The 24,223-nt window shown below is 37.4% G+C and overlaps 1 protein-coding gene across 1 annotated transcript in view; it reads right to left on the reverse strand.

The window, feature by feature from the left end:
* LOC126237447 (integrator complex subunit 4) overlaps nucleotides 1–10,457 on the reverse strand; it is a 113,392-nt gene extending 102,935 nt beyond the window's left edge. Inside the window, exons 1-2 of the mRNA XM_049947576.1 lie at nucleotides 10,171–10,457; nucleotides 2,183–2,335 (exon numbers count right to left, since the gene is read on the reverse strand). Of these exons, the coding sequence (XP_049803533.1) occupies nucleotides 2,183–2,335; nucleotides 10,171–10,224 (207 nt within the window). The 5' untranslated portion in view covers nucleotides 10,225–10,457. The remainder of the gene's footprint in view (nucleotides 1–2,182; nucleotides 2,336–10,170) is intronic.
* Between the last annotated feature and the right edge of the window lie 13,766 nt (nucleotides 10,458–24,223).

The following is a 24,223-nucleotide window of genomic DNA, read 5'->3' on the forward strand; positions in this document are numbered from 1 at the left end:
TGAAACTGAAAACAAAGAAAAAAATCTTCACTGGTCAAAATGACTGGTAGTGGTCCCTCTAGGTAGCTCACTAATGCCGGTTCTCCTCCTGTTCGGTGTAACGCCTGATGTGAAAATGAGCAGGAAAATGTAGTATGGGATCAACTTCTTTCGTACCTTCATTTTGTGGGGTGTGTTGGTGAGAAAAAGTTTTGTAAAGGTTTGAAATTATATATAAAGATTGTTGCAAGTAACTCGTTCTCAAATACTGGATGAATACAATATTGGTCATTTGTGCGCCTTGGCCTACATTTCTTTTCCACCCCCATTCCTCTAATAGGCAGGTAGTTCTTACCTCAACAGCGATTCTCTCCAGGTAGTACGTGATATGCATACCAATTCTCGTTGAAGTCAGTTCAGTAGTTTTGGAGGACATGTGGAACAAACATACATACACACAAATATGCACACATACATTTTTATAATATGTATGGCTTTCTGTTTTTCCTGTGATCTGATTTTGAGAAAACCCATGAAAATTTGTCTAGTAGTTTTGGAGATTAGCGTGTTTTAACAGAGACACAAGAAAATTTTAGTAAAACTTTAAATTACAATGTCTTTTTTTCTGTGATCTAGTTTTGACGAAGCAAAGTCTATACATTGCCCCAAGCTACAATGAAGTTACCAGTGAAAACCCTATACGAATCCATCTAATTTGGAGATTAACGTGCGTTCAAAGATAGATACATCGGTTTACAATTTTATTATTAGTTTAGATGATTTTTACGTAAACACAACCAGCAATCTGTGAGGAGCCCCGAGTACTATTTTGATCAACAATATCATACAGAAAATTTGCATTCAATGTTTTTGCAAATTACAGAGATATTAATTTTATTCGTAATACCCTTAGTAATCATGATGTTGGACATTTCCGATACCACAGGAGAGACGGTACAAACCACTACAATAAAAGGAGTTGCTTCAGCTGAAGGTTGACAGTTGTGGACATCTCTGGAGTGTGTAGAGATAGTTTGCGATTCTGGTAATTTGATTTTTATTAAATAGTACTGTGGCTACACTGACTATGCCAGATGTAAGTGGAGCAAAATGTCTTTATTTTTGTACTGGATAATAGATTACAAGATGATTTTGTTAATTGTTTATAAATTTAAATATCATCTCAAACATAAAATGAAATGACGGGCCTGTAATCTTGGACAAACCAACAACCAAAAGATTGCTATATCCATGGGAGCGGTGGATTTGAGAATTTTCTGATGATGGCTCACTTTTTAGGGTTCCGTACCTCAGTCAGTAGAAACAGAGCCCTTATAGGATCACTCTGTTCTCTATGTGTCTGTCTGTCTCTTAAAAGCCCTTTTTCTCAGAATGGGTAGAAATATCAAGTCGAAATTGACGTAACATATTAAGGTCTACGTTCCTTGTTGGGGTTAAACATTGAAGCTTCTAAGTCAATGCAAACAAAAGATAACAGTCAATTATATCATGTATTTTAATATTTGCACACTCACTCATCAAAACTATAAGATACTTTCCTTTCCACTAGAATCGTGGAATTTGGCAAAAAGCATGGTTTCACAATACAAGCAAAGAAACAATCCAAAAATTGTTGATTTGTAATTACATGTGAAAAAAAAATTTTTTTGGTCATTTGTTATCCATCTGTCTTCCCATCCGTCAGTCTATGAAGACCTCTTTTTCTGAGGAACGGGTAGATGCACCAAGCTGAAATTTATGTCGCATACTAAGGTCTATTGTTCCTTAGCAGAGCAACAAATGTAAGATAGTAAGGCAGAGCAGTCAAAAGATGTGGCCATTTATGTCTCATGTTTTGATACTAACAAAATCACTTATCATACTTCCCATTGACCTTTTTTTAACAAAACAACTAAGTATAAGCAGATCTCAAGCTTCCAGTCTCCTCACCACTCTTCCAGTCTCCTCACCATTGCAACTAAATTCTGCCACTTTCTTTTTGTGACTTTTACAGCAGTCGTATATTTCTTAAATTACAATTTTGCTATGGTGAAAAAGCTTCATACAGACTATGTGAGTACATCTACAAATTCTACCCAATCAGCAAAATTCAGAGCCGTCACTGTAAAGTGGAAACTTTATGACTTCACTTTTTAATTATTATTATTTTTTTTCCAAATTTGTGTGAAGTATAATCACTTACCTGAAATTTCTGGGAGTCAGATATTCTCAACAAAATCTGCAATGCATCATTACTGGTTTTACTCTTCTCCAACAGACCAACATAGGCAGCTGCAGAACTTCCTGGAGTGATCTTCTTTGCTAGTCGTAATTTTTTTAATGGTTTAGGCTGTTCCTAAAAACACAAGATAATAAAAAAATGTGATTAGTCTTCATATGGTGATCAGTGGGGGACAGCTCATCATCATTACACAGTAGTCATATCACAGCAAAGGATGACCCGGTTTCATTTTTTCTGGTCATGATTTATAAAACAAATAAATGAACTCCTTTGGATAAAGCTCCAGTGGTTTTGGTGATATTTTCTGCAGTCACTCGTTCAAACTGAAATTCATTTAAACTATGGACAAAGATAAGCAAATAAAATATCTTCAGAAATGAACTCCCACTGTTGAACTTTTTTAGTCTCCTTTAAAATTTATGTCTCCTCGTCTTTCACAAATTGGTTAATGGCACAAAGTAATGCTAATTCCATATATGACAAGATAACTATGGACAGAAATAATAGGATGGAAGGTACCACCACACATCAACATTAATTTCTCTCTTTACATCTGCAGCACTCCGAACTTTTTCCTTCTCTAGTCAATTCTAAAAGTAGAGATTGAAAGATCAGCAGTGTTTTCAGTTTTGTTTATGTCCCTGTCAACTAATCAATGCCCCAGCTACATGATGAGTTGTTACCTTTACTCTTCATGTTATAACTAACATAATTTGTATTTCACAAATGACACAAGGAATTGTAAGGAAACAGTATGCACTACTATAATCCTCTTCTTAATGGAATGTACAAGGTGCAGCCATAGAGTTTTAATTATCGCCTGAAAAAACAAAGCTATGTAATTAACTTCTTTGTTTGTGTGCAGGTACACACATCTGCAGTCCTGATACAGTCTAAAATGCCCACACCCAAATACCACAGACCAGTGCTAGAGGGCCAGAGCAAGAAGGCACATCCCATATCCCCTTCATCAGTGGATTTTACACCCTTCCCCCCTTTTTGGAACATGCTATGATGCTGTGGCACAGGATTTTCAACGTGTACCAAGACTGTATACATATACCTGTAACCAAAGTAAAAGTTAATTACGTAATTTTTTATGATAATTTAAACTTTATGATTACTTCTCATATTCTGTTCTCTCTGTTGCCAAATGTGTGGCACCTAAATACAGAATTTAGAGTATAACGAGAGGAAGGTCACCTCCAGACAATCTCAATAATTCCTGATGTTGCTTCAAGATATGAGGTGCAAAATCTACATGCAGCAATTCAATGCTACATTTCGCTGGAATATCCAAGCTCTCCCTGGCAAGAAAGGACACATTTATCAGCATCTGACAATTACCTGTATGTGATAGTGCATAATCATTTAAAAAGTCTTCAAAGTACTTGGTCTGCTTAGAACTGTATTGACCAGAACACACAAAATATATCGACTTTTAGAATCTGAAAGGAAATGTGTTCAAAAATTTAAATATGATGATTATCTCTCGTTTGTGCAATATTTTCTAGGTGTGAGTCCAATAAGGATAGTTTTCATCGAAGATAGTGCAATAGTAAACAGAGCAGCTATTCAGTGAGCAGCCTGCATGGATAGTTTTATAAACTCCACATGGAAAACTACAGAGAATACTGTATTGCTAATTGTACTAAAGTCAATGCCTGTGAACAGAGAATAAACAAACTGACTTGAAATTTCACTTTAAAATTCTTCAACAAAACCAGAACTGTCAGAGGTGGCAGATTTTTCTTTTTTTTTAGTTATTTAGCCCAGCACATGGAAGCGATTCCTTGGTTCCATTTTCTATGTGTTTTTCTTTCAAAAATACAATGAGCACATACTGCAGGTTAGAGGACGTTGAGAACAGAAGAAAAATGTTTCATTGATGCCAGTCTCACTAAAGCCAGAGCACTAGTTCAGTTGGAGGAGCAGGGTGTTGGAACTGACCACAGTTTGTTTAAGGAACCATCCTAGTATTGACCCAATGCTATTCCAGGAAACTACAAAAAATCTTAATTGGGATGGTCACATTCATCCTGAATATTTGGTCTATGCCCCTTCCCTTGATGACTACAGTAATATATGGTGACCATCTAGTTAATGTGTATGTTAGCTGCTCTGATTGTGGTTGTGGTCTTAAGGATAAAGACTGGGTTGATGCTGCTCACCACACTAGTCTTTCCTGTGCACACATATTCCTCATTAGTTATTTGATCTACCCATCTACTCTTCAGCATTCTTTTACAGTATCACATTTTACATGCTGCTATTCATCCACATTTCAATTCTGTACAATGCAACATTCCAGAAAAATATCTTCAGCAAAAACTTCCTAACACTTGAATTTGCATTAGATGTTAACAAATTTCTCTTCTTCAGAAATGCTTTGACAAACCTTAATATTTTCATTTCTTTTCCCTGAACTTCAATTTCCTTTTCAAATTTCTTCTTTGATTCCTTCACAGCTTGCTCACTGTACAGGCCATAAACCTGTACCACTCCCTTCTCAATCACTACTTCCATTTCATGTCTTCAACTCTTATAAGTGCATTGTGGTTTCTGTGCAGGTCGTAAATAACCTTTCACTCTTTTATTTTATCCCCGCTACCTTCAAAATGACAAAGCATGTAGCCCAATCGTCAGTGCGGGGAGGGGGGAACCTCCATCCACAGGCTGTGGATAGCTCATCAGTACTGACTGACTGCCGTGTCTTCCTTTGCCAAAGACATCACCTAGATGTTGTATGGAGGAGCATGGGATCAGCACACCACCCTCCCGGTCACTGTCAGATTTCATGACCTGGAGCTTTCATGACCTGGAGCTGATACTACTTGGTCCAGTAGCTCCTCAACTGGCATTATGAAGCTGAGTGCCCCAGTCCTCCCACCAAGGAAAAATCTCTGGCAGTACAGGGAATCAAACCCATGTCCTCTGAACGGCATTCAGCTGCACTGATAACTCGCTATGGAGGCAGGCAGCATTGCGAAAAACTTTCTCTAAATCTACGAATACTATGAATGTAGGATTGCCTTTCTTTAACTTGTCGTACAAGCTAAGCCACTGGAACAGTATTGCTTCATATATTCCTGCATTTCTCCAGAATCCAAACTGAACTACATCTTCATCCATACTCTGCAAACCACAATCCTTAGGGGGGCAATACGTATGGGTTTGTAGTATATTCATAGTTGTCATTTAAAGCCAGTTCTTGAAGCTTTGTAAGTAGACTTTCTCAGGATAGCTCATGTCTATCTATAACAGAGTCTGACAGTTCAGTTTACACACAGCTACTTGTATGAGTCGACCATTTAGAACAATGACTCGTTGGTATTATAGTCATAGTACACTAAGTATTTTCATTCTGTGAAGTCACAAATTTATATTTCTGAACATTTAAAGCAAGTTGTCAACCTTTGCACCACTTTGAAAACATACTGAATATTTCTGGATCTTCTTTCAGACTGTAATTCATCAAAGATAACTGTATCATCTGCAGAAAGTCTGAGGTTACAATTAATACTTTCCAAAAGGTCATTAATATACGAGATGAACAGCAAGGGACCCAACACACTTTCGTGGGCACACTCAAAGTTACATCTACACATGTCAATGACTCTCCATCCGAGATAATTTGCTGCGTACTACCTAACAAAAAACTCCTCAATCCAATCACAAATTTTGCTTGATTCCTCGAAATCAGCTTCTATCATTTTTGGAATTATTACATTATTTTCCCCTCAGTCATGTATCTTGCTCACCAGGTGGAACAGTTTTGTAATGACTGGCACTGCCAAGGCTATTAGTAGGTCTTACAGAATGTCTTCTACTATAGCGGCCTTTTTCTACTTATGTTTTTTAGCACTCTGTCAAATTCTTCTTGCAGTAGTATATCTTTCATCTCAATTTCATCCATTTTCCCCTCCCCTTCTATAATATTGTCCTCAAGCTTGTTTCCCTTATAGGGAATCTGTATATTCGCCCCACCTTTCAGCTTTCCATTCTTTGATCAGTACTGGATTGCTTTTCTTTTCTTCAAAGACTTCTTTAATTTTCCTATTGGTGGAATCTATCTTTCCTGTAGCCATGAATAATTCTAGAGCCTTGTATTTGTGCTCTTGCCATTCCTGCATAGCCATTCTGCATTACCTGTCAGTCTCATTTCTTTGACAATATTTCCTTTTGACTCCTTCATTTGCTGTATTATTATTATTATTTTTTTCCCCAACAATCAAATTCAGTATGTTCTGTGTTTTCCACAGATTTCTACTAGGCTTTACATTTTTACCTCTGTGATCTTCTACTGCCTTCCCTATTTTATCTCTCACAGCAACTCGCTTGTCTTCTACTGTATTCTTTCCCCCCATTTCAGTCCAATGTTGTCGAATACTCACTCTAAAACTCTCAGATACTTCTGGTTTCTTCGATTTATCCAGATCCCTTTGCCTTAATCTTTACAGCTTTTTACAATTTTTTTGCTTTTAATCTGAATTTCATAAACAATAAATTGTGATCAGAGGATACACATGCTCCCAGAAATGTCTTGGTCTTATCATAATACAAAAAGTATGAAGTCTTTCAGTGTCAGCAGGTCTCTTCCTTGCATACAACCTTCTTTACCGATTCTTAAATTATGTGTTAGCTGGTACGTTGATGTGGAGGAAGAGATCAAACAGCGACGTCATTGGTCCCATCGGATTAGGGAAGGACAGGGAAGGAAGCTGGCCATGACCTTTCAGAGGAACCATTCCGGCATTTGCCTGAAGCGATTTAGAAAAATCACAGAAAACCTAAATCAGCACGGCTGGACGCAGGTTTGAACCGTTGTCCTCCCGAATACGACTCCATTGTGCTAACCACTGCGCCACCTCGCTCGGTGATGTGTTAGTGATGATTACACTATTCTCTCTGCAAAATTCTACCAAGCAGCTTCCTCTTTCATACTTTTTTCCTAGTCCATGTTCTCCTCCTATTTTTCCTTCTCTTACTCTTCCTACTACTGAATTTCAGTCCCCCATCACAATTACATTTTCATCTCCCTTAACTGCCTGAATACTTTCCTTTATCTCACTGTATAATCTTTCAATCTCTTCATCGTGTAAACTAGTTGGCGTATAAACTTGCAAAATTGTGGTGGGTGCTGGTTTTGTGTCTATCGTTGCTATAATAATATATTCATCATGCTGTTGATAGTAGGGTACCTGCATTTCCATTATCTTATTCATTATTATGCATACTCCTGTATTAACCCTATTTATGTTGATAACCCAATACTGACATGGCCAGAAGTCATGTTCTTCCTGCCACCATATTCACTAATTTCTATTATGTTCAACTTCAGTCTATCCATTTCCTTTTTATATTCTATAACCTAAGTATAGGATTAAGAGATCTAACATTCCACAACCCGCCCCATAGAACGCTAGTTTTGTTTTTCTTGATGACAAAGTCCTCCTGAGTAGTCCCCACCTGGATATTCAAATTACAGGCTATGTTATCTCCAAAATATTTTACTCAGGAGGATGCCATCTGCATTAAGCCATACAGCTGGGCTGCATGACCTAACCAGAAAAAATAATGGCTGTAGTTTCCCCTTGTTTTCATACAGTCGCAGTACCAGCACATTATGGCTATGTTAGCTAATGTTACATGGCCAGATCAGTCAAGTCATCCAGACTGTTACTCCTGATGAAAAGGCTGCTGCTCCTCTTCAGGAACAATGGGTTAGTCTGGCCTCTCCATACATACTCCTCTGTTGTGAGTGCACCCATGATACAGTTATCTGTATCCATACCACAAGCCACCCCATCTCAACATGGTTTATGTACTTACTGTGTGTTAAATGATGACATCACAATCATATTACATGCACGAAGCTTGAGTATGTGTAGCAGTACAAAAAGTGATGAATTCTTCTCGGGTTATCAGCTCCAGCTTGTGACAAGTCATATATGCTTCCCAACCTTTACTCCATTACTTACATTTATACACACTATGTGTTCTAAAAATGTGTGCAGAATATCAAAATGAAATTACAAAACCAACATAATGACAATTGGCATAAAAATTCACTAATCTTAGAGATGAGTTAATAAATAAAGAACATAGGCAAAATCAGTGGTCACTGCAACTGCACAGAATACCCTAGCACACCTCCCATCAGACCCAAATTCTCAACTTACCCACACACTACAAATGTAGTGCCCTGGCCCATTATCCTCATTACTTGTGGTGTTTTGCCGATTGCCGTAAGAGTTTGAGCCTGGTGTGCATCTGTGCTGGAGAGAGCATTGGTCATCTTGCTGGCTGCTGGATCGAATAATGGTGTCTGTTCTTTCAGACATGTGTCCGAAAAAACAGACACTATTAAATAACTTCTGTAATTTTTAACTGTCAATGTTCTGAAGGCATAACGGGAAATTTAAAATGCCACAGCATTTGCAATGTCTTGTGCAGTCCAGTGGCTGGATTTGCTGACTGGCAAGATGCAATTCTGGGTTCTATTCAAACTTCTTGGCAGTATTTGTGGTGTAATTTTAGATATACTCCAGATTCTGGGACATTGTAGGTGTTTACTGGATATAATGCTAGGATCACTAAAGGAAATTCTGTGAGGAATGTAAAAAGGAGTATTCTTAGTTCAGGAGGCAGCCTGGCTAAATCTATACTCACATGTGTTTGGATAATAAACATACTATCAGCATTTGTATTAACTGTGTGCTCTATTTGATGCAATTACTGCATGTGACACATGTCTCTGGTGACTAAAAGACACAGCCAGTGCTGATACTTTGAAATATTATCACTACAGTGCATCCAAATTAGGTTATGAAAAACCCATTTTGCAAATGAAAAACCCACCACCTACACATCCAGAAAACTAAGTGCTAATCTCAGTTGCTCCTTACGATCCACATTGGCAAAAAACAAAAGGACATAAAAATGCTGATGAGTCTACTACAAATTAGACATCCAACAATGTTTTCAGTAGTTGCTGCTTAGAAACAAGCTGAATGTTTGAAAATTTACACTGAGTCTCCATACAGAGCAGGTATAATGAGACAATGTGCCTCACTAGTGCCTACTTTAATTGGATGGCTTGGGCTGGTAGTTGTTCAAAAACAATGAGGATATATTTAACTGGTGAGATATTTCACATGAAAATGAAGAAATTTTATGCAGATAACCCCCAGCAAATCTACTTAGTAGAAGAACTGAAATAGTGTGCAGCTTTAGGGCAGAACTATGTGCAGGCATAAAACTATTGAATTGCTTCCACCCTAATATCTCCAAATTGCCCATTACAGAACTATAAAAGAAGTTAAAATTATGGCTCCTAAACAATCCTACATATTCAACTGAGGAGTTTCCAGATTTAATACACTCATATGACGGAAGACCCCCTTTCTAAAAATATATGAATCTCAGATCTTAGACTGTGTCATAAACTGTAAATTTCTTCATCTATATATTGCAATAGCAAATTGTTTTTACGTATTGTCCATATATGTAACATTGTTGTCTCAACTAAATTTGGAAAAATTTGTGTAGATAATATGTAACTAGTAATTAAGGCTGTGACTTATCCAGAAGACTGGCACAAATTTTTTTTGGATCCACTTGATGTTGGATCAAAAATAAATAAGTAAATGAAGTTACAAAGACCGTGTTATTAATTTGTCTCAACAGTAACGAACATGTTAATGACGAGGCCCACGGTTACCTTCGGCAGGCGCTTAAAAGTGTACCATACAAGAAAATTGGTAGGATTATAACTCTTATATTCTTTGTCATCGTTTTGTCAGTCTCCGCTCATCACCAACGGTGAAGTATCCAAGGCTACAATGGAATGTCACTCAAACAAGGAATCGCTTTTGGATACGCCCGAAAGCGTTCTGTATTTTACTAACATTACCGCGAAGTTATGATTATAAAAGTGTTGTAGTTACCTGTATAACCTGGCTGTACTCAGCAAGTGCCCGCTTCTTCAACAATGCTGCCATTTCGTAACAGATCACTTGCAAAACTCACATACAATACCGGCACCGCATTACGGTATCAGATCACTTGCAGAACTCGGATACAATACCTCCACCGCATTACGATATTTCCAAAACATTCACCGAGAGCTCACGTATAGTGCTGCTTCATGTCATTCTTCGTGGATGTTTTATTGTTAAATAATGTCACTGTACACAAAACACAGTGGGCTCATTTCATTCACAAAACATTACATTCAATTGTTTACTAAATTATTCTACTACAGTAGTGACAACTGTCAACGACACCATTATGATTTTTTTCATTGCCTGGTTGCAGTAAAATCGCTGGCTGATATCGCCGATTTTATGACTGGAAAAATCTCCAGGAAGTATAATTATTATACCTCCATGAAAAATCTATAGCATGAGAATTCACTTCAGAACATGGCCGTCTTTTTTTTTGGAATGGCTAAAAGTGGTGTCACAGGAATTTGGGTGTATTCACGTGCAACTTCGGTGACGCCTCTCGATTGGCGGCAGAGTGGCCTCACTTTCGCTGTATGTGATAATAATAATAATAATAAATAAGATTTTATTGTCGTTACGCTTACAGAAGCAATAGACAACGTCAAATTACAACATATAAACAAAATTATATGCAGGAGTTATAAGTACAATATTACAATAGTTTTATAAATAGTCAATAGAGAGGAGATACAATATAGGGTGCCCCAGCCAGTAGTTGATCATCACCCAGTAGTTGGTCAGTTTCATTCTAATCTTTAAATTATAGGAGTTGGCAGCACTGACACTTTTAAAAATGTAAGAGCATAATTATAAAGAACGTATGTTGGCAAACCTGTTTCTTCTATTGTTACAGCAATTGGAGGGAACTGATAGCTTTGAGAAAATCTTTCCTTTTGTGCTGTGCTGAGAAGTGGAGAGTCAGAGCGTCTAGACTAATTGTAAGGTGGGTTACAGTGATACAGATATTTATTGACACAAATACTAAATACTGAAATATGATGAACTGTGTTAACAGATAACTCATTATGAATGATTGATTGTATCATTTATCATAAAGGAAGTGTAAATTATTGCTTCAGTCGTTTATAAGGGGGGGGGGGGGGGGATACCAACTACTGGAGTGCATGAAAGCATGTTTTCCAGTAGTTGGTCATAATGATCAATTACTGGTAATTTTTAGAATGTTGTCACAAAGAGTTGCTTTTAACCATGGACCAAGTAGGCATTCCTTTCTTCTGTCCCATACTGATGGAAATGTGAAATTTATATGGCTCCCAGTAGTTGATCGGGGTGATCATCTACTAGTTTACATGTGATCAACCAACAAGTATTGAGGCATACAAACAAAATTTTTATTAGTCATTAATTTCATCCCTGTATTTACAGGAGTGAAATCTGCAGACTGAATTAATAAATGGTTCCAAAAGAATATAAGTCGAAAAAAGAATTTTTTAAGTATTCTGAGGACGACTTAAAATGTGCAGTAGCAGTTCAAGCAGGTGGCAGTAGTATGAGGAAAGCTGCAAAACGTTTTGATATTTCATTTACTACGCTAAATAATAAAATTAAAGGAAAAGTACCTATGCAGCGTAATGTGGGACCAAGTTAAGTTTTGACAGAGGCTGAAGAGAATTTACTGGTTACGGTAGCTGAATCCATGCCAACGCTAAAAAAGGCTTTCCTATACAGCGAACGACGCTGTATGAAACTGTGAGTGACATTGTTTTGGCAGTTGGAAGAACTACACCATTCAAAGATGGAAGGCCTGGTGAAAAATGGTTTAAGTCATTCATGAAATGCAATCAGAACGGCATGCTGAGAGCATAAATACTGCCAGAGCAGCAGCTACTGAGGAAAATATCAGACAGTGGTTCAATGAACTTAATCAGCATCTTCAACAGGTTAATAATTTGGACATTTTAAATGAACCAGAAAGAATTTATAATGTAGATGAAACAGGATTTGAAACATGTCCTAAAACTGGGAAAGTTCTGGGTCCAATTTCTTTTGACAATCTGCATTAAGTCAAAAGTGGCAATGAAAAGGAGGCCATTACTGTAAAGACAAATTTCAATGCTGCTAGAGACGCTGCACCCCCAATGGTCGTGTTTCCACTACAGAAAATTTCAAGGGACATATCCGATAATTTGAACAGTGAATGAGGCGTTGGGCGGTCAAAACAAGGCTGGATGACAGGAGCCCTCTACTTTGAATACATTGCCAACATTTTCCTTCCATGGCTGAAGAAATAGAGAGTCAAATTTCCTGTTATTTTATTGGTAGATGGGTACAAATCTCATACATCATATAAAGTTGATAAGTTTTGTGCCAAAAATGGGATAATACAATTTGCAATGTGTCCAAATGCGACTCATGTGCTTCAACCAGCTGATGTGGCAATATTTCCTCCCCTGAAATCTGGATGGAGAGATGCTGTACATAATTGGAAACACTAAACTGGTAACAAAGTTGTAACAAAAACTGTATTTGCCCATTGCTTGAGACTGGTTTCAATGAAAAGGCTACTCCTGAAACAGTGAAAAATGGTTTCAGGAAGTGTGGTCTTTTCCCTTATGATCCTTATGCAGTGGACTATCCCAGATGTACGTTCAGCAAATCTAGACATTGTGCACCTGTGATAACGTGTGGTTATGCAATAAAACCATCATCATTTGGTGTTGAACATCTTTTGCATTTTGAATCTTTAATGAAGAGAGGTAGAGCAGAAGAATTCGGTGCAGCAGAGAAAAATGGATGGGAAGGTGATCCAGGAGCAGAAGAACTGTTTCAGGTTTGGTATAAAATTCGTGCTACTTGTAAATCACCTTCAACAAATAAAACTACAGATACTAACACGCCAGCTCTGCATTTATGTAGTACAGAACAATCCATCCCCACATCAGAAAATCCAGCAGGAGATCCTCAGGTGTGTACTAACAGCAAAATATCTTCTGACTCAGAAGATGAATCATCCACATGTCATAATGAAAAGTCAGGAGATCAAGATTCAGTACAAGAAAATGACAGTTCAGATCCTCCTCAGCCCTCTTCACATCCAGTCAACCCTGAAGCAGACACTCCAAAACGCCATTCATCACAATCATCTCAGAAAAACAGAATCAGTCCACATTTTGCTAATCATATTACTTGGCCTATTGAAACCCCTATAAAAGCTGGAAGGAAAAGAGAGTTCATACCATATGCAACAACATCCAAATAGTGGCTAGACTGGAACAAATCAAAGGAAGAACTAAAAGCCAACACAGAAGCTGCCAAACGAGCTAGAATAGAACAATGTAAAATGGCAAAACAGGCGAATGAGAAAAAAAGAAAAAGGAAGGAAACTGATGCCAGAGGCTGAGAAGGAAAAACCACCAAAAAAGAAACCTGTAAGAAACGACAGTTCAGAGTCAGAATCCATCAGTGATGAATGGAGTCCTCATGAAGACACATCAGAAAATGAGTCTGACGGTAATAAAAACCTTGCTACCATTGGGAAGAGACATGGCATTGGAAGGCCTGCATTTAAAGAAGGAGATTTTGCTTTGATCTTGTTTCTAGGCCAAAAGAATAATAAGTATAAATTTCTGCGCACTGTTCAAAGAGTTACCACAGAAGAGGACATTGAGGTAATGGGTTTGAAAAGCTGCGATGAAAGAAATACACTGTTTGAGATTGATGAAGATGATATAAGCACTGTTCACTCTTCACAGATTTTAGCAATACTTCCAGAACCCTCTATTATCTCTACAGGAGGCTGCGTTACAGGTTTCAACATCCTGTTGATATTGGAAAACTGGAATGAAACTGAGCAGACTTATGTATAATTTACTGTTGTGTGTAGGCTACTATGTTATATTGTTTTATTTCATTGAAAAAAATTGTTCAGTATGTTAATAATTCATGTAAGTGTGTTAGAATTAAGTTCCCAGATGTAATTATCAATTTAATGTCAGGTGATTTTATTTTTGCATATTGATCAATTACTGGACTATGGGCATTTTGTGGAACTGTATGGTCAACTATTGGTAATTTCTGACCACTGTAACTGAAATTCAGAAAATGTAGGGAATAAGCATTTCAAGGTTAATTGTATGTATGTCATTCTTTACATGAAACTTTTCTCTGTGATATGTGTTGTTATCAACTTACTCATTCAAGTAGATGCTCTATGAATAATATAAATGTAAACTCAAATTGTTAATCGATAAACTATTGGCTGTATCACCCTATAAAGTGAGGTAGTACAACCAAATCAATCAGAATGTACAAGTACAAAATACAGGAAAAATTCAGAATACAGAAGTAACTTGTGGTTCACACAATCAAATGCTTTACTCAGATCACAAAAGGTGACCAGAGCAAACTCCATAATTTAGAGATTTTAGGTTTTGAAAACAGTGGCTTGGGTATTCTTAGGTCTTTTTTGGAGCACAGTAAACAGATTGTTTGTATTAATGAAGATAGATCCAATTTAGCCGATGTCCTGTGTGGTGTGCCTCAGGGCTCAGTGCTTGGCCCACTGCTTTTTCTGATTATGGTTAATGATTTACCATCTAATGTAAGTTCCCATTCAATCTTATATGCTGATGATATAACCTTTATCAACAATGACCCTGACATTGAATTGTTACAAAATATAACAGAAAATACCATCAGTGAAGCATCAAAATGGTTCAGAGCAAACGGTTTCTTATTAAATGAAAATAAAACACAGTTCATGTTTTTCAGCTTAAGAGATACCTTATTTCTGATTGTTTCAAATACCTGGAGAACCTTTTAAACAAGCGAATCAATGGCATGAGTGGTCGATCTATTTTTCCTAAAACCAAATTGCTCATTGGAAATAACAGAATTATTATCTAGAAAGTTACTCATTTGGTTATACATAACAGTTTCTAATACTTTAGAAAAAACAGGCATGAGGGATACAGGGCGGTAACTACATGGACATTTTCCATCTCCATTCTTATACACATGAACAACTCTACATAACTTTGGTACATTGGGGAAAATTCCCTGTGTCAGACACTTATTTATAACATAAGTTAGAGGGCCGACAATGCATTCAATAACATTTTTCAATATCTTACAGGATATGCTGTATATATCGGCACTGCTCGAAGACTTAAACTTATTTACAATATTTAAAACCTCCTGCTGCATCACTTCAGAGAACACAAAATTATGTCTGTCATGCCTAATCCTCAAATTACAATTTTCCATCATTTGAGCAATAATTTCCGCGGGTTTAATGATTTTTTTCTGAATATCCCTAACTGACTGTATACAAAAATTGTTAAAATCATTTGCTGAGACAGCTACCTCTTTTGGTTTGTTATTTTTGGCGACTGAGTTTATTATATTCCAAGCTTTTTTACATTTATTTTTTGATGCCTCGATACTTACAGTGTTATGTTGTTTTTTTGCTTCAATAACAGCTGCCCTATATTTTTTCTTAGCTTTTGTAAAGAAAAAATTGGATTGCTGAGTATTAATCTTTTTATTTAGATCGAAAAACAACATAACTTTATTCTTTAAATTCGGGAGTAAACCACTCTTTATTTCTCTTTTTGATTTTAGATTCACTGGCAGTCACTTTAATTTTACATTTTCTTTGTGGAATAGTCATTTCAAACAAAGTATTGAATATTGAAAAAAAATTCTCAAAAACACAATCAACTGACAAATGCTCTGTTTTAGCAAACATATCAAACCAATTGAAGGAACTAAGCTGAGATCTAAAATTAAACAATTTTGTGTCATCTACAGGTCTTGTTACAGCTAATTTGGACTTATGAGATGTATTGTGAGTTACAAAAGAATGTTCAAAAGTGAGAAATACATCATCATGATCAGAAAAGGGAAAGTTGACTACATCACATGAAAAAGTTGATCTTAAGTAGTTTGTTAGGATGTTATCAAGACAGGCCAAGCCTCTGGTTGGTTTGGTATTGTGTTAGACAAAATTAAATTGCCTAAGTAAATTTTTAAATTCTCGTACACTTGGTTTATCTCCTGTGACATCAAAGTCAGCATTTAGGTCACCCCCCCCCCCAATTAGTGTCTCATAGTTTTTCCACTTGTTACCATTAAAAAACTCTAATAATTTCTCAAATTTTTCAACAAACAAAGAGGGATCACCATCTGGTGATCTGTACAGAGATAAAACTACTAACTTTATGTCATTTATACATATTCCTGATACCTCAAAATCAAATTCCTTACACAGAGAACTCACATCTAGCTTGCTACTATAACTCAGCAATGAGTTTTTAACGTAGACTGCAGTACCACCGTGTATACACTTATCCCTGCAGAAGTTACTAATCAGTTTAAAGTCATCAAATTGAATAAAGCAAATTTCATCATATTTACACCAATGCTCATTAACACAAATCACATCAAACTGATTTTCTAAGGCAAATTCATTCAATATTAGGGTATTATTACTCAGCCCTTGCACATTGAGGCAGCAAATTCTGAGACTGTTCTAATTTTGTGAGGAATTAGAATCAGTACTGATATTACTATTCACTGCTAAATCGATGTGCTTGGTTAGACTAAAAAAGTATTATCAGAGTGTACAGGGTGGTGAACATTGTATTCTAAGGCTATTCAGACAAAATTTTTCTACTATGTCTACAATAACATCTGAGACAAATATTTTACCTAACCTATTTGGATGAAAACCATGAGATGTATGAAACCTCCTACCAATGTTGCTGAGGTCAAAGAAAGTGACATTCCTAAAGCATTTACACATCTTAAACATTTCCTGGTTAGCCTTCTTCATCTCTTGATTGATGGCTGACCATACAGGTAGATCATACCGTGTTGGAACAGAAGAAACACAGATAAGTTTGGCGCTCTGAATATCTTGCAGCCTGTCTTTCAGTGAGGAGATAAGATTTTGCCTTTCATTTCTCGCCGCATCGTTTGTTCCCGCTAGTAGTACAGTAACGTCGAGGTCTGACTTGACACTTCCTGCAGCACTTTGGGTGGCTTCCCTGAAGCATGCCTCTGGTCGCACAAAACTAGTAACATTGAAGTTGCTTTTCTTCCTTATTCCAGCATACACATTCCTACCTTGGCTATCAGCATGAATTTGAATGTTTACGGATCTTCTAGGCCTAGGTACAAACTTTCTGGGGACTTGTTTAGTAGTCTTTGTTGTTGGCTTCAATTGTAGGTGAGATCTTGAATTGGTTTGGATACAGACTGGGTTATACTCTCTGCCCCATCGATAACTTCCAAAATACCATACTTATTTGAAAGGGTTAGATCACGTTTCCCAGACTGGTATAGTGGATGTTGTCAGGATTTAATTGATTTGTTCTATGTTTTTATGGCATCACGAATTTTGTTATGTAAAGGTAATTCCTTTCCCAAAATGAAAGCTGCACGGAAAAGTCAGCCAACGGGGATAGGTATTGCCATCGGCCAATGAAAAACATTCATCCAAAAACCATTTGCCAGTTTCGGATGGTGTCTGCAGATTACCATTAGTGTCCACTGTCGGGTATGGCCTGATAATTCCATGGAGGTATAATCGCACTGTCAACTGTGGGCTACATTGTTCAGTTGAACTATGGGAAGAAGTCACATGGGTTAATGTCCAGGCTGTGGGGCAGCCACATTCCTCCTCCTGCATAACGTTCTGGGAGTCTGTTTGGCAATACAATATGGCCAAGTCTTTCGTGTAGGAAATCAAGCACAACACTGGCAGCATGGTGGCATGCTTCATCCTGCATGGACCATTGTGTCTGCAATGGAAGATATGAGGCCATGAGTTGAGAATAGAACTGGTTTTGCAGCGTGTGTAAATAGCGTTCACGATTTACTGTAGCATCAAAGAAGAACGGACTGATTATTCCATGTAAAAGATTCCCACACGCAAACTTTCTCCCCACAGGTGTCATTCGTGTGGATTATTTGCAAAAGTTCACATGCCCAGAATCGAACATTCTGTTTGTTCACAACACGGTTCATGTAAAAATAAGCTTAATCAGAAAACCATGTATTTTGTAGCACTGCCTCTTGGACTTGCTCGATTGCCCACCTTGCAAACTGCAGTCTCCGCTTCTTATCTCTGGCAGTAAGCTTATGTGCCACAGTCATCTTGTATTGATACAAGCGAAGGTTGGATTGAATAATTCTTTGTACAGATCGGTGTAAAATTCCCAAATCGACATTGGCTCTTCTTGTTGATTTACTCGGACTACGAGTCAAAACCACTCAAATTGCTTCAATGTTTTGTGGTGAATGTATGATACATGTGAGTGGCCGCTGACACTCCAAAACAGATCCAGTACCTTCAAATTTTTTATGTAATCTGTGTATTGTCTGTGGGTTGGGAGCCCACCATGTGCCGAAATAAGCACGAAACCTTCTCTGTGTCGATGTAACACTGTGCATCACCACAAACAGTGACACAATCTTCATCTTTTGTGCGATGGTCAACCGTCCTTTGTCTGCCATCGCAGCAGACTGAAATGGCTGACCCACAAAGGAAGCAATGAACCCGCAATGTCATCTGGCATAATTTCCATGAACTTCACGAAGTTGAGCACAATTTGAAAGCTATTGCTTGTAGGATCAAAATTCAATCAGGTGACTTATCATGCAGCACCCTGTATAATTTTTCACCATACTGGTAGTCACCAAATATAAATTTACTGCAGGTACAAACCATCATATGAATCAAGAAATGAGAATTGATCGTAAATATGAAGATAAAGTCTGAACTAATTGTAGAAAATACTTTCTTCCTATATATTCAGTATATAGGATACTGCAATAATATTATCTTTATTCAACTGTTCTGAGGAGATTCGAAGGAGAAAACAGAATTATAGTAATTCCTGCAGAGAGTAAGTCACACTTTTTAAGGTATTACAATGATACTTTTTCAAGCTTGCAAATTTTTGGGGTCACTTTTATTATTATAAATGTTGACACATTATTTTTTTTAATAAAGAAGGAAGTATTGGATGACAGTACCTCAGTTAGGTAGTAAGAAAACCAAGGATCAAACAACTTTTTTAAATTTTATTTGCTATATACAAATGACAAATATCACAGTACATATGTACAATTCATATTAACAGACATATATACAACATGATAGCAAACAGAGTTGGTGTACCACAGCTGTCCCAGGGTTTATAATTTCACAGAAATTATCTATGGGACAACCAGGTGGGAAAAAATAAACATATATGAACATATAAGATGTTTTGAGGTTTTGAATTGTCTATCAGGAAACTGTCAAAACAGCATTAACAACATAAAATATCAAGAACAGTGTATAATCCAAAACATCTGTTTGTTATTACTATTACATGGTAAGACTCAGTCACTCTGCAAATATGTTACAAACTGTTAATCTGAAACTGTATAATAAGAGAATCTCTCTTAGGATCTTACATAAAAATTGCTTCTTGCCTTCATTTCATTTTCAGATATAAAGGATGATACAAAAGTCAAGTTCCATAGGACATGGTCTACATTGGTGGTTCAATAGTTTTGGTCCATAGACAAAGTCATATTCAGGGACTCTAAAATACATGCCTTACGAAGTACAAACACTTATTCAGTAATGAAGATGAAAAAGTCGTCATAGTTATTAAAATGTGCATTGTAGAGCCCATTTTTACTAGACTTTTTACTTCAAATGATCATTCTTGTCATACCTGTGAATGTGACTGTCCTAGAGGCCAAGGTTATTGAATCACGTTGTAGACTGTCCTATGGGATATGACTTTTGAATCAGCCTGTACATATTTTTGTCTTCTACCAGACTGTTTTAATGCAACATCTCATACCACTCTTAAAGGAGAGGTCCAGAATTGTATGCATTTACGACATATCAAAAAAATATGGTACAGCACTGAATAGCCTTTACCTTTGTAATGACAAAGAATTAGGTTAAAAAAAGATTTTTGCTGTTACAAAGTACTTTTCTTTAAGCAATGACACTTGTAATTAAAATGTTCCATCCATTCTGTGGATACTGAGTGAGGTGGTATAGTGGAGAGATACTGGACTTGCATTTGGGATACTGGTGGTTAAAATCCCCATCCTCCCATCCAGATTTGGGTTTCCTGTGGTTCTTAAGAAGATTGAAAGGATGGTTCCTTTGAAATGGACATGACATATTTCCTTCAACATTTATTCCTAATCTAAGAGCTTGTGCATCTTCACTATCAGTATATTAAATCAAAATAGTTTTTATTTCCTATTTTTCTTGGACATGTATCACTTCAGAATGATTTTAGATGGTAAACACTAACACTGATTAAATTATAAAGTTTATGCAATTGGCCTGGTTGACAGTTTGTAATTGCAACATTTAAAGAAACATTAGTTTAGTAGTCAATATACACAGCTCTACTATGCAACTGGACAGTGTTCATTTAAATTCCATTTCTGGGTAAAATACAGTTAAACAATGACTATACACTCACGTTTGGAAAAACAGAACTCTTTGAACGATTAGAGATAGGACATTCATATTCACAGGGTAAGTACATTAGTATGTTCTGCAGAAATAAATAGCATTTGAACCATGTCAGCCCAAGGATTCGAGATCAACATATGACATTGTGGCGCAACACCACCTACCAGTAAAATGTGACTGCAGCTCTCATTGTCACTATAAACTGGAGGTAATGGACCAGTGTGACTTGAATAGACGTGCAGGATGCCTCACAGAAGTATGCACAAACTGTACCATCAAATCAGCGAGTCTTAAAGAGAGCACATCATTGGTATGAGAGAATGTGATGCATCCATTGGGAAATTGCTGCTCACATGGGATGAAGTGTTTCGACAGTGCAACGGGTATGTGCAGAATGGTTCACGGAAGGCCATAGGACACAACGAGATGAGTCATGTCGCACCACTCAGACAAAACCCTGAGAAGATTGAAACCTCATCCAAGTGGCATTGCGGGACAGATCTGTGTCTCATCAGCTCTGGCGCAGCAGCGGAACAGTGTAGCACATTGTATACTATCAGGAGTGACAGTCCATTGCTGTTTTATGGCATGGGTTACATGGGCATTGTACATTTCTCTGCCTACCTTTGACAAATGTGCTAGATGGAAATGGTGTATGGAGCAATGTCACTGGGGACAGGATAGTGTTTCCGGAAGAATCCAGGTTCTGTTTGTTTGAAAATGATGCTGTATTTTGGTTTGCCACAGACAGGGGGAGCAGCGTCACAGTTACTACATTTTTATAAGACATACAATACCAGCTCAAGGCCTTATGGCATGGGTGTTGTTGTGTACAACCACAAATCACAGTTGGTGCCTATCCAGGGCACTGCGATTATTGTGACATACATGGATGTCATCCTGCGACCCATAGCCATACCATTTTTGCACACACTCCAAATGCTATTTTTGAGCAAGACAATGCTTGGCCACATGTTGCTGCACGAACATGTGCCTTCTTAGTGTCACACGATGTCACCTTTTTCCCTAGCCCACCTGAGCACTTGATTTGTTGCCAATCAAACATGTGTGGGCATGGTGAAACAATGGATGCAGTGCTGAGTACCAATGCCAACAACCATAGATGAGCTTTGGGACCATGTGAATCAAGCAGGGATGGCTACACCACAGGACATCACTTGAACCTTATGCGTATCAACACCATCATGTAGCAGATCCTGTGCCTAATAGGCAACAGGACACATGCTGAACTGAGGTGACTGAAATACTAATCATTTCTGCAGTACACATTGTGTGAATATGAATATTGTATCTCTAACAATACCAGAGAAGGAAAGCTGCTAGTCACCATAAAGAGGAGATGCTGAGTCGTGATAGGCACAGCAAAAAGATTCATACAATTATAGCTTTCGGCCATTAAGGCCTTTGTCAGCAGTAGACACACATACACACATGCACACACACACTCACACAAACGCAACTTGCACACACATCTGCAGTCTCAGAGAAGTGTGGTTTCAGTTCTCTGAGACTGCAGACGTGTGTGCGAATTTGTGTGTGTGTGTGTGTGTGTGTGTGTGTGTGTGTGTGTGCACTGCTGACAAAGGCCTTAATGGCTGAAAGCTATAATTGTGTGAATCTTTTTGCTGTGCCTATCATGACTCAGCATCTCCACTATATGGTGAGTAGCAACTTTCCTTCTCTGGTATTGTTACATTCCATCCTGGATTTTCTATTGTTTAATAATGTATCTCTAGTCATTCAAGGTGTTCTGTTTTTTCAAAACATCAGTGTACATTGTCTATTCAGCAACAAAATGAAAGTGATAAATTGTGGTGTAACTGAACATGAAGTGATATAAAAGAAAAGGGAAGTTTTACTTCATAAAGATGACAATAGTGATAAAATAAATAAAAAATCAGCTTTGCAAAGTATGTTATAGTGATAAAAAGAAATTTGAAAGAGGAAAAAAGAAGTAAGATTAGCCTATATTATTTTCCAACTGATGTCATGGTGGTGGTTCAAGTTTTTGAGTATTACCAGTACATCAGATAGTATCATTAAAACTAGATAGTGTTTCAACAAAGCAGCTGATCATCATCATCATCATCATCATCACCACCATCATCATTATGTGATGATGTTGACTATTGGTTGAAGACCTAAACAGGATTCTAGCTGTCATACTGAAACACTGGTGCACAGGTGTGAAGCAATGATCTTTCATTCCAGCTCATACATAATGGAACATACTGTTGGAATGAAATAAAAATATAAGTGATAAGATGGAGACCTAAAACCAAAAGTGCAAAGTAATGGATTTTTGGTTATTTTGCTGTGTTGTTCCCTCGTAGTCTACATGATTACTATGTTGTAATAGAGGGAAACATTCCACGTAGGAAAAATATATCTAAAAACAAAGATGATGTGACTTACCAAATGAAAGTGCTGGCAGGTCGATAGACACACAAACAAACACAAACAGTATGTTTGTGTTTGTTTGTGTGTCTATCGACCTGCCAGCACTTTCATTTGGTAAGTCACATCATCTTTGTTTTTAGATATACGATTACTATGTTGTGTTGATGTAACATCCTATGTCTGTTAGTTTCATTAACATTGTTTTGGGAATGTGGACACCCTCTTTCACAAAACTGTTCACAAAAAGGAAGCTGAAGTGAGAATATTTGTGTTTTTGTAGTCTATTTCATGCCCTGTAGAAGAGGTTAAGTACTACACACCAACTCAGTTGTCAAGAGTATATTTACCACTGATTTAAGGAAAGCACATAACACCTCAAGCAAGTTAACAAAATCCATGTATTCATTTACATGTTACCTACTATATTTACTCAAATCTAAGCCGCACCTTAAAAATGAGAATTGAAATCGAGGAAAAAAAAAATTTCCTGAATCTAATCCACACCTGAAATTTGAGACTCGAAATTCAAGGGAAGAGAAAAGTTTTAGACCGCTCCTCCAAATCAAAATAAAGTTGATCCTTGTAATGCGTCAGGCGCTCTGTCCGTATTTATACGGATACCTTTCCTTTTTCACGTGCTTCATCTGGTTTGAATTGTTTGCTTATTTTGCTTTGATCTGATAAGTTTCATTCTCTTTGTATAGGTGTTAAAGCTGAAAATGCATTTTTGTACTGTGTCATGCATTGTTTGTCGCATTCTGATAATGAGTGTTTACAAACTGTCGCCGCTTGCGGCATGGCTTGCTTTTGTGCGCGCTACTGCCGCTTACAATAAAAAAATGGTTCAAATGGCTCTGAGCACTATGGGACTTAACTTCTGAGGTCATCAGTCCCCTAGAACTTAGAACTACTTAAACCTGACAAACCTAAGGACATCACACAAATCCATGCACGAGGCAGGATTCCAACCTGCGACCGTAGCGGTCGCGCGGTTCCAGACTGTAGCACATAGAACCGCTCGGCCACCCCGGCCGGCACAATAAAAAAAGGAGAGGAATTGTCTCCTTAGCGAAACAATGGAAAGAGACTGCTATTTGTTGTTACTTACAC

This window comes from Schistocerca nitens, chromosome 2, assembly GCF_023898315.1.
Source record: "Schistocerca nitens isolate TAMUIC-IGC-003100 chromosome 2, iqSchNite1.1, whole genome shotgun sequence".
Classification (NCBI taxonomy): domain Eukaryota; kingdom Metazoa; phylum Arthropoda; class Insecta; order Orthoptera; family Acrididae; genus Schistocerca; species Schistocerca nitens.